The following is a 12,475-nucleotide window of genomic DNA, read 5'->3' as shown; positions in this document are numbered from 1 at the left end:
TTTATGATAAAGCAAATGTCTTTAACCTTGATGTTGACAATTACTATAGAAAGTCAATTGGTTCTTTCTTTTTGTTATTTACTTAACTTTTGGTAAACTTACATAAAGATTAAATCCATTTTATTAAGAAACCTATGTCTGCAAGATGATACAGAAAACACTAAAAACTGTGTCCTAAAAAAACCTACAGAAAATCTGGCATAACAATAATTAAAGGCAATAAAAATTATAATAATTTTACAGCTAATCCGAAAATTATATTATAAATTCAGAAATCATACAAATCTAATATACTTACTCCGCCTCTCCTTCTCCTCCTGCGCTTCTTACGGCGCTTGCTGGCCGACAGGTCCTGAGTGAGGGGAACGGGCTGCGGGACCATTCCCTGCATTGTTACACCTGCAATCAATGACAGTCACGTTAAATATTAGATACAGGAATTTTGTGTGATTATAATCTACAATCATCAAAACGAACCGAATTTTCTTTCAATGTTTGTTGCTTACCAAAATCCATGCGTCAAGTATGAGGCTGCAATGAAAGCTCTAGTGGTAACAAATCTAACCCTCCCCCTCCACCCCCTCTCTCACTCGCACACTCTCTCTCTCTCTTTCTCAAACACAAACACTTTAACATTTAACTACCATGCCGGCCGATCCCACTTTCCATTTAACTGCCACAGCACAGAACTAGTCACGGCTGTGAAGTTTTGTGTTATCATGAGCCAAACAGCTGCTTTGCTACATGACCTGGCAGCTGAAAGATGACGCAAATTGGGCCTTAGTAGTGTTTATTTAAACTACTACAAATCTACAGTAGAGCTGTCATTACACTCTGACGGTTAACAAGGAACTATCACAAAAGGACACAGTGAAGTTTCCTGGTTGTTGAAACAATTATTGTTTTCTATTTTTATAAATTGCATTTTTTAAGTTGCTTCTGTAATTCTTTTTTAACATTCTATTTTGATTGTGGCTTAGTCAATAAGGCAGAAATCATTTGCAATTAAGATAAGGATGTTTTATTAACTTTAGATTTGTCCAGAAGTATTGTTGTGAGTTAGGCATTGAGCAATATATAACTTTTCTGAGAATGATGGCAATCGGGATGTGGATTCAATTTACTAACCACAATCTGACATGACCAATCAGAGATTTAGGTGGTAGTTTGGTAAATGAAAATGTTGCTGAAGTTGATCATGTTGGATGATAAACACCCTACATGTATGTTGATTATAGAGTAGCTGCTTTGTGCACGGCAAATGAACCCAGCAGTACCAGGTAACAGCATCATTGAAAACTTGGCATTGAAGGATTAATTAAGTTACTTTGCTCACATTTGGTATAATAGATGATTGGAACATTCTTTTAGATTTAACATTTTAAGGATGGTCATATTTTATAGCTAAAACCAGACTTTTCTAACAATGTGCCTATAACCTGGTGCCTCTTTTATTTCAATAAAGAAATAAATTTAAATTATTGAAATATTCAACAGTGAAATCAAATTAAACACAACATCTCTCACAAATATTAGCATTATAACATTTTATTATATATTGCAATAAATAAAATTTTGAGTGCAAATCCACAACTATTATAGCAGTAGAACAATTTGAAATAACAACTTATTAGTGCATAATCATAATAATAATAAAACCAATCGAAACGTAAACAAAAGTCTGGTAATACCAGAGAGAGGAGCAACTTATAGTATAGAAAGAATCCTCCCACATATTGAAAGCTGTATTTTTAGAACTTTTAGTATTCAGGTAGTTTAAATAGTATCCTTACTGGTTGAATTAGTCCTTAAAAATTCGGACCAGCTACTTTACATGCAGTCCACCACTGGAGGTGGAATGGTTATTGTACCCATCATCCACGGGAGAGGAGGAATATTATCAATACCAAGCACCCATCACCAAGTTGGGCAGGTTAAGTAGGCTTGTTCTACTTTGCATGATTCTGGGTTTCTAACAGATACTCTCACTTTCCGTTGAAGCCAAAAATATGTGTTGAAATAATCTGTAGTGCTCCTTGAGTGATAGTTCAGGATCAAAAGGTAGAGTATAATAACAATATTTACAACAAAATTTAAACAATCTGCCAATAATCAATAAAAGAAGGTAAGGAATTTCACAGTACAGCCAAATTCAAAATCAATATAATTTTAATCGGTATAGGACTTAAAAACTTGGAAACAAAAGTAAAGATGATCCATGAAAATAACTGGTGGATGTTTGGCAGTAACCCATCTTTGACCATAGAAGAAGTTGCTAAATGGTTCACATCAACACGCCAGTATAGTAAGGGTCAGAACTAAAATACTTTCTATAGTATTTATAAAATAATATATTAGAGAACAACAGGAACTATAGTATTCTTTTTGTTTTACAATAAGGTAAAGGATATAGGACTTCCACAGAACCACATTGAAGTTCTAAATATAAAAACAATGGCCACCTGAAAGCCTAACAGCAGCCATCTCTCTGTCGATTCTGGTTGCTGCACTATTTCTGGCAGAGGTGTCACTTATGACAGGCTCCAAATGCCTAATGAACTTCCTGCCGCCACTGAGTAATATTTTGCCAGACATGCTTTCACTCTCAATACAAATGTCGACTTGAGCGTCTCTCCTGCCAATACAAACACATGTCTACCATGTATTATCATCAAACCTTTGAACTCATCTTTTAATCTTTGACTCCAAATAAACAGTGAAATAAACTGTCAGTTATAAGGCTGAAGTAAACCCCCTATTTACATCGGCATTAAAATTATTCATCTTTAAAATTTCATTATTTTACACTCAAACTAATTGAAAGAATAGTTCCATACTTATTCTTAGATAACTTAATTTTAGAAAATTGTAATTAAACTATCTTAAAACAGAAAAATGTTAATATGTTAAGTCTGTACCGATTTCTGATTCTGTTCACAATACTCTTGAATTAAAACTTTAGAAATTTTCCATAAAATTGAATAATTCTTTGTAAAATATTGTTCATTGTAAATAAAATAAGCTTAAATATAATAAATTCTAAAAGGCAATTTACTACCTTATTTTGCTTTATACAGTACAGTTCCAGTGCAATACATAAAACATTGCAAACAAAAGTCCTTAGTGTTGAAAACAGAAAATTTAAAAAAAATAATAAATACATATTGACTTTATTATTTTTAAAAAGCCTTTTCATCATCTTCAGACTGGAGCCATATTAATTTTTTAAGAATAAAAGGCAAATATTCGATTAATGCTTAATACATTTGTATATTCTCGATTAGATTATTCATGAAGAAACATGGATTTCTTGAGAGATCACTTCCTCCGCTCATGTTCGTCTTGGCTACCGAGTGAAGTCTGCTGCAACGTCCATGTGGCCTGCCAAGTATGTGCTGCACCTGCTGCCAGCCCCGGCCGTTGCTCTTCCTCATTCTACAGATACCGAAGTGCACCATACTTATAGAATACACTGCTTTGCGTAATATTTTATAATCAGAGCTACACCCATTTGCTTAGTTACAAATACACTTTTATTAAAAATCAACTTTTATAGTAAAATGTATTTTTTTATTGTTTTAACTATGTATTTTTACTATTTTATACTACATAGATTATTTTATGTATTTCTGAAAACATTATTTTACATTTGTAATCTTATTTTGCATCATACCAAATTTGAAAACTATACAATGATAAATGTTTATTTTTTTAAGTTTTCTAAAAACATGAAATGTTGCCATGAGTAACTATATAGTTATTTTACACATTTGACAAGAATAGGCAAGTCAACAACTAAAATTTAAAATATACTCACATTGAAGATTGTGGTAACTAATTAAAAAAATTACTTTATTTATAAAAAGTTGCAATGGTTATCGACTTATAATAAGTTTAAAAACAGCAAAAATGATATTTACCATGCACATTACATGGCGACCTCCATTGCACTTTGAGCAGACCTTTAACTGTTTGAAAACAATTATAAAAAATCTCTTTTAGATATTTTATAATCTTTGCCTTCAAATGTACCAGATCGGACACCTTTAACTTCAATTTCAAATTATGAAAGGTGTATTATCTAACAACAAGTACAATCAGATGTACTAGATGCCATTGTTTGTTGTTATATGTTGAAAATACAGTAATCAATTTATCAACTACCCAATGTTAATATTGTAAGATGGAAATGCGTTAAAACCTAAAAGAGAACACTGTGGTAACACATTGCCACCTGTCCTAAACACAGGGCTAAATGTCATTAAGGCAATTGTATCATGTATGGGTTTCTGATTTCATACTATATTAATTATCATGTTTCTTGTTTAAGTTTCATTTTATTCAAATGATCAAGCAAACTTCATTGACAAATACTTTTTAGTTGAAAAAACTTATATGTTGAACCAAGCAATGGATAAGAATAAATTACATGTTGAAAATTATTCTTATATACTTTACTTAGGATTTGATTGAAAAAAATTGTATCGCACAATGCAAGGCCACATTTCTGAGGTACTCTAACTGAACTTAACAAAAAACTTTAATTTAAATCTTAAATGTTAAAAAAATATTATAAGGTGGTTAAACCTAATATAAGTATGTTGCATGTAGCAAGCACATCTATATTAACCTATGATTGATATCCATTTACTAAATTAATTTACAAAATAGATACTAATAATTAAATTTATATGCTAATAGCTGAAGTAAGTGGATTTACTACAAGGCTATGCACACTATTTTTTCTTAATGAGTATTTTTTCTGTAAGGAAAATGTTTTTACCATTCATATTATAGACAGGTGGTCCAAACATATAGCCGGGGTAGACGTATTGTTGTGGATAGAGTGGGGGGGCACAAGCCCCCTCCTCCACAGGTTCCTGGGGACTGCCAGGGGGCCCTGTTGACTCCGAACTTTGAGCACTACAGTTCTGTAAAATCCAAATAAATATTATATTAAAAAAATTATACTATTACTTGTATATACTGCGCTGAGGACTTCGCTGCAGAGGTGGCTCTTGGAACGGCCCTACTACAGCCTGGAGGAATTCCTACAAAGACGACTCTAGACTGGCATCTATCTTATATCTATCTTTCAATTGTATGACACTATCTGTAATCTTAATGATGACAAATAAAGATGAATCTGAATCTGAATCTGTATAAAAAGAAACACACTCTAAAAATGTTAATTCTTGTATAGTTAAACAAATTTTGAATATGTATTATATTTTAGTAAAAATATATAAATATATTAAGGAGTACTATATAATACACAATTGTATTAAAAACACACATAAATTGAAAATAAAATGAAGGATGTGCTAAATTAATGTCAGTATAAAAAAAGTTTGTAATAGAATTTTGCTTTTTTTTGGCACACAAAAGAATGTTTCAACAACTTTTCCTAGAATCTCTTAAGTGTATGAATTTCAAGTGTTGAAGCACCATTTTCCATAGCCCAGGTGATTGCAGTTTTGAAAGCAACCAAGAAATCAATCGTTGACACTATATATATATATATACTTATAAAAAGAGTTTACCAATATTTGGTTTTTTTATTTCTACATGAAGAGAATACATATTGATATATATATATATATATATATATATATATATATATATATATATATATATATATCCATTATCCACATCTTTTGTTTTGTTTTACAACGCATTTATCTTTATTTCTTTTAAGTCTCTTATAAAGTTAGTGAGGGCTATGAATTCTATGTAAGTAAAGGTTGTATACATTGAATATTAAAATTTATAAATTGTGATTTATTTCTAAGTAACTACAGTAGACTCCCATTTATCCGAGTCCCGATTAACTGAAGCTCCGGGTTAACCGGGGCCTTCGAAGATAAAAAATGTTTTTTTATAGACCAAGCACTGCAAGTACAATAATAAGATAATGTGTGTGTGTGTGACTAGCGGCTATATCAATTTGTGATGCGTGTACTCTGGTTTGTTGCTAGGTCGAGTAGTGAATACGCATACTCTTGCTGATGTCACAGTTGCTGATTTATGATAGGTTGCCCAACGTTTGTTTGAAGGAGGCCCGTCTGAGCGTAGCCAATAGGAATGAACTGAGGGACACTGCAACATTGCCATATTTCTGGAACACCACAGCCGATTTTACTAGTCAGTGGCACAAGTTATTTGGACGTGTTCATTTCGTATGTTATTTTGTTACTGTGGTCTACCCATGTCTTTAGCTGTGGAGAGTGTATAGTGTTAGTGTTACAGAATGATTGGAAAACGAACAAAGGTTCTGATTACTCTGGAAGAAAAATGAAACCTTCAAAACGTTTAGACAATGGCGAGACAATTAAAATGGTGGCTGCAGATCTAGAAGTTGGTGAAGTAACTGTTGGTGATTGGAGATGGAACCGACAAAACATTGAGAAATTTGTTAATAAATGTGTGAGTGGGGGTAGTGGTTTATTGTGGAAAACAATGAAGAAAGGCGAGTATGAGCTGATATCAGAAGCCTTGTTTTTATGGTTTACTCAAATGCAGAGTTTGGGCAGCCCTATAACTGGCGTAATACTACAAGGAATTTCATAAAAAGTTTAAGGATAGTGATGACAGTTTTACAGCCAGCGATTTATGGTTAGATAGGTGGAAAAAGCAGCACACTACTAGACAGCTTAATATTGTTAGTGAAAAACTATCTGCAAATTCTTCAGAAATTAAAAAATTTCAAAATAAATTGGCATAAGTTCTTTTGGAGTCTGATCTAACATCTGATCAAATATTTAACTGCGATGAGACTGGACTCAATTTTCGTATGCTTCTGACTTAGCAATCTTAGCATGCACCAATTCATCAGGAAAATTGAAACTGAGACCTCTACTGATTGGAAAGACCCACAAATCCAGGGCCTTTAAACACATCAACATATATGGTGCAATGAATGATATTGAAATGGAGTGATGACGCAATTGTGCACATTGTTAGCAATCCGCAAGAACCTGATACAGACAATATCATCCCTAAAATGTCTTATTCCGATGGACTGAAGGCGATCAACGTGCCATTGCTTAGATCGAACAGCAAGTAGTGTCCATGCCACTTGACTTCCTAACACTGCAGCAGTTGCGCTACATTGCGGCAACCAAAAGAGGAAAGAGGTTAACGCAAAAATCAATCAAAGACTTTTTCACAAGTTAAAGATTTTTTTACATTTTATATATTACTGTATATTATAAAGGGTGTACATAAAGTCCTACACGGGTATAATATTTTCTGAACGATAACAGATAAATAAACAAGATTTGGTACATCAATACTACACCTAAAAATCTACTTTTTGAGGGAACTATCAGTTTTCTGTAATATTATGGGGACGTCCCGCAAGGAGTCAGGAGGAAATCTTAAATAGGAGCATAGGTCAATATGGACATCATTTTAAAGGGCTTATCTAGCAGAGTTTAATGCCGTAAACCTCACTAAAAAAGATTGATCCAGTACAAAATGGCGGCTGTTCAAAGATTTTACTTGGTTACATTTTATTAGTAGCCATAACCCCAGTAAAGCAAAACTGCAACCAAACAAATATTGCAGCTAACTACTACATTATGCTTCTCAGTTGTACAGAAGTGAATTATGACATTAGTTATCCTCAAGGGTTACAAATTTGGTCCTAATATTATATTGATAACGGGGAAAACCTGATAACAGTAACAATTAGAAATCTCAGCGACCTATGACGATCGGAAACACTTCCTGTTTCCATAAAGTGTTGAACAGTTCTCCCTACAGTTGTTCTAGAAATTGGCTGCCTCTCGTGAAAGTAGTCATTAAATAAATGGCATGCTTCATCGTGTGATCGTCTGTTATTTCCCCAACCAACCATCATAAGAAGTGTTATACATTCACGTTCGTCAAGCGACATAGTGTAGTTGAAGAACTACAAGCAATACGACAAACTCTTTTGTACTAAAGCGCACTGATAAAATGGATGGACAGCACTACTAAAACAAGAAAACTAGAATAGCCTATTATGAATAGACTGGCTAATAGGAAAGTCCTAACTGCAACCAAAAGATAAGAGATTTCTAATTGTTACTGTTATCAGGTTTTCCCCGTTATCAATATATTAGGACCAAATTTGTAACCCTTGAGGATAATTAATGTCATAATTCACTTCTATACAACTGACAAGCATAATGTAGTAGTTAGCTGCAGTATTCGTTTGGTTGCAGTTTTGCTTTACTGGGGTTATGGCTACTAATAAAATGTAACCAAGTAAAATCTTTGAACAGCCGCCATTTTGTACTGGATCAATCTTTTTGAGTGCGGTTTGCGGCATTAAACTCTGCTAGATAAGCCCTTTAAAATGATGTCCATATTGACCTATGCTCCTATTTAAGATTTCCTTCTAACTCCTTTCGGGACGTCCCCATGATATTACTGAAAACTGATAGTTCCTTCAAAAAGTAGATTTTTAGGTGTAGTATTGATGTACCAAATCTTGTTTATTTATCTGTTATCGTTCAGAAAATATTATACCCGTGCAGGACTTTATGTACACCCTGTATAACAACTGTTTGTAATTAAATGTAAATACAAATTTGGGACATATATAATACTGTCTTTAAAATCCAATAGGTTTGTTGTTATTTATAACCACTTTTATTAGTTAAAATTAAACAAATCTTCCACTTTCATCAGTGAACACTAAACAAATCTTGAACTGCCAAAACTTAACTTGAAATAAACTCTCAACAGTCGACTGTACATCTTTAACTGCCATCAGTCAATTTTAAACAAACTGTCCACTTTCATCAGTAAACACAAATGCTGAACTACCAATAAATGAGTCAGCTTTAAATAAATCCTCCACTACCAAATTAAATCAACCAGTTTTGATTGATTCAAAAACTTTTCAATGAATATGATGTATAATAAATGTTGATTATTTTCTTTCCTTCAATTACCTGTGAATCAGTGGAGTACCGCTTTCTCCGATTGTAGGAGTAGCACCAGGGGGCCGGTGGGTTGAACCACTCGACTGGTTGTAGTGGCACAGGTTGGCATGGCAATGCTGCCAGGACAGGGGCTCCACCGGGGTACTGGGGGGGTGGCCCAACCACCACTGTCACCATGCCTGTGTAAGGGTCGAACGTCTCAAATGTGCCACCTACAGAAAGTAACAATTCTTATGTCCATGTACTAGTATACTACAATATTAGCTAGGGAGACCCCAGATATTTTCCATAAAAAGTTCGGGACCCTGAATCTCTAGGTACAACTTTGCTAATAATGTGTTTTCAGGTACTTAAATGGGGGTTAAATAACAAAAACTTACTATCTTTATATACATATATTCAAAAACCAACTTTATGAAGGATCCTGAATCTGTAAAAATCTTCAGAACTGTGCACAATAATTTACTAATTTACTGTGCATAATTCATATGTGTTATCCAAGTTTTTTCTTCTTTTATTATTCTAAACGATTCAATTTGTAAAAAGTGTTGTAAGAATAAAAACTGTATATAGTATAAGTACAGAACATGTTAACTAATAGATGCTTCAGAAATTCTATTCACTTTTAATCTGATTCTTAATTAATAAAACTGTATATAAAGACATTTTACTAAGTATAACATGGATAAATAAATAAAATTTACTACTTTGAACCAATAAAAACTACATTTAGAGAATATTGGTTAGTTCTCCAAGCCTCTCTTATCAGTCTGACAATACAGAAATCAACTGGTCCTACAAAACATTAATGAGCTATTTTTAAACTAATTAAGTTTTTAGATGGTTTTTTAAGATTTATATGGGTATATTTTAAAACCAAACATATAGTCCAGGGCCGTGTACTTTGAACTATACTCATCAATTAGAGAAACAATCTTGCAAACAATATTATTGATATAATATCAGAAAATTTGACCTGTTCTGATATTTTGTGGTACATTTATGAATATCTCAAACTGATAATATTAATTAAAGCTACTCTACTAAATCATAAAAGATTGTAATATTAATGATGAAAACAGGAAAATGAATTTTTAATGACAATTTTTATTTGTAATCTCTTAATTGGTTAAGTTAATTTTACAAAATACTACTCAAATTTACAATAATGCATTTGCTGTTTTTAAAAGTTTTACAACTTCTCATACAAAATTCACATGTATTTATTAAAACTGCATAAAGTACATCTTTCAAGTGTATATTTAATAATCTTATACTTTTATACACACCTCACAACTTATCAGTTCCCTATAAAACCTTATGCAATGAAGTTAATATCGACTATTAACAGCAACTCCAAACCATCTAAGGGGTTTTTAGCATTCTGATAAAAAATTTGTCTTTATCCAAGCCCAAAGTTAACTAAAACTCAAATAAAAGCTTGAAGCAATGATGCTTGACTGGAGTTATTGACCAGTCAAGTTTATACAGAACTAACTACTAAATTCAGAACAAGTTTTAGACAAATCATTTGAAAAAATAAGAAAAGAAATTATTTGCATTCTTTGGTTAATCAATTCTTTTCTTAAACCATTTAGATGCTTAAAACATCTAGCCTTCTGTGGGTCTTCACCATTATTGGAACATAGCCTTAATAGCACTTGGTGGTCTGCAAGTGTAGTGGGAGTATGGATTGCTTGCAACACTCACATCTAGCATTTCTGTGAGTTTTCACAACTATCAATGGAACATAGCCTTAATAGCACTTGGTGGTCTGCAAGTGTAGTGGGAGTAAGGATTGCTAGCAACACTCACATCTAGCATTTCTGTGAGTTTTCACAACTATCAATGGAACATAGCCTTAATAGCAGTCGGTGGTGTGCAAGTGTAGTGGGAGTATGGATTGCTTGCAACACTCACATCTAGCATTTCTGTGAGTTTTCACAACTATCAATGGAACATAGCCTTAATAGCAGTCGGTGGTCTGCAAGTGTAGTGGGAGTAAGGATTGCTTGCAACACTCACATCTAGCACTTCTGTGAGTTCTTCACAACTATCAATGGAACATAGCCTTAATAGCAGTCGGTGGTCTGCAAGTGTAGTGGGAGTAAGGATTGCTAGCAACACTCACATCTAGCATTTCTGTGAGTCTTTCACAACTATCAATGGAACATAGCCTTAATAGCAGTCGGTGGTCTGCAAGTGTAGTGGGAGTATGGATTGCTTGCAACACTCACATCTAGCACTTCTGTGAGTTTTCACAACTATCAATGGAACATAGCCTTAATAGCAGTCGGTGGTGTGCAAGTGTAGTGGGAGTATGGATTGCTTGCAACACTCACATCTAGCACTTCTGTGACTTTTCACAACTATCAATGGAACATAGCCTTAATAGCAGTCGGTGGTCTGCAAGTGTAGTGGGAGTATGGATTGCTTGTAACACTCACATCTAGCTCTTCTGTGACTCTTTACAACTATCAATGGAACATAGCCTTAATAGCAGTCGGTGGTCTGCAAGTGTAGTGGGAGTGTGGATTGCTTGCAACACTCACATCTACCACTTCTGTGACTCTTCACAACATTACATTTACTGTATAGTTCTTTGCATTGCCAAATAATGTAAATTATTATTAAATTACATTAAGTGCATTAATGCTGATATTGTTGATGTAACTGTGTTGAAACTTTTAACTTTTAACTATCTATGTTGGACTTGGCTACCAGAATGTGCTGTATTTATGACTTCGTCAATGATCTTGAGATTTATACGACAATAAAGTGATTTTGATTTCAATGGAACATAGCCTTAATAGCAGTCGGTGGTCTGCAAGTGTTGTGGAAGTATGGATTGCTTGAAACACTCACATGTAGCACTTCTGTGGGTCTGTCACTTCATCAGAATCATTTTTAATAGTTGTTTGAATACACCCTTCAATTGAATAAACTTTAGTGAACATTTCTGAAAATCTGGCTTAACTAAAACAAACTGCTTTTGAACTACTGTCTTAAAATCATAATTTTATGCATGTCTGAAACCCAAAAAATATATTTTATAGCTCACCAAGAGGACAAAATAAAGAGATTTTGAAAATACAATGCAATCATTTTTTGAGAAGAAATGCTTTTAGCATCAATAATGCAAAACCCACCATACCCAACTTTTAAATTAAACAAATTTTTACTAATCTTTAGAGATTTATATATTTGAGGTTTAAGTGTATTTAGCCCAGAAAACACTGTACCATTGACGTAGTAGACTCCTGTGGGGTCCATGTAACCAGTCGGGTACACATACTGAGGGTCCTCACTCACGTAGGACTCACTTTCCACTGAATCTGAAACCCAATACACAATTAGTCAAGTGTATTTATATATTACTGACATAGAACATGTTATTCTTCTTTAATCTTTTCACCTGAGAAAATATAGTTCTACTTTCCCCAACTCTTCATTTCCAAATTAACTTTTGTTAAAAATACACTCGCCCACCCACCATTAGTTTGTTTACTAATTTAACTGCCAAATTAACCCATCCAAAT

At 33.4% G+C, this 12,475-nt stretch overlaps 1 protein-coding gene across 1 annotated transcript in view; it reads right to left on the bottom strand.

Annotated features, from left to right (window-relative positions):
- Nucleotides 1-12,475, bottom strand: part of LOC124361663 — a 126,342-nt gene that overhangs the window by 14,039 nt on the left and 99,828 nt on the right. Inside the window, exons 4-7 of the mRNA XM_046815628.1 lie at nucleotides 12,179-12,271; nucleotides 8,946-9,148; nucleotides 4,784-4,931; nucleotides 299-399 (exon numbers count right to left, since the gene is read on the bottom strand). Coding sequence (XP_046671584.1) covers nucleotides 299-399; nucleotides 4,784-4,931; nucleotides 8,946-9,148; nucleotides 12,179-12,271 — 545 coding nt within the window. The remainder of the gene's footprint in view (nucleotides 1-298; nucleotides 400-4,783; nucleotides 4,932-8,945; nucleotides 9,149-12,178; nucleotides 12,272-12,475) is intronic.

This window comes from Homalodisca vitripennis, chromosome 1, assembly GCF_021130785.1.
Source record: "Homalodisca vitripennis isolate AUS2020 chromosome 1, UT_GWSS_2.1, whole genome shotgun sequence".
NCBI classification, from domain to species: Eukaryota; Metazoa; Arthropoda; class Insecta; order Hemiptera; family Cicadellidae; genus Homalodisca; species Homalodisca vitripennis.
The sequence above is the reverse complement of the archived record's forward strand: the minus strand, read 5'-3'. Positions and strand labels throughout refer to the sequence as shown.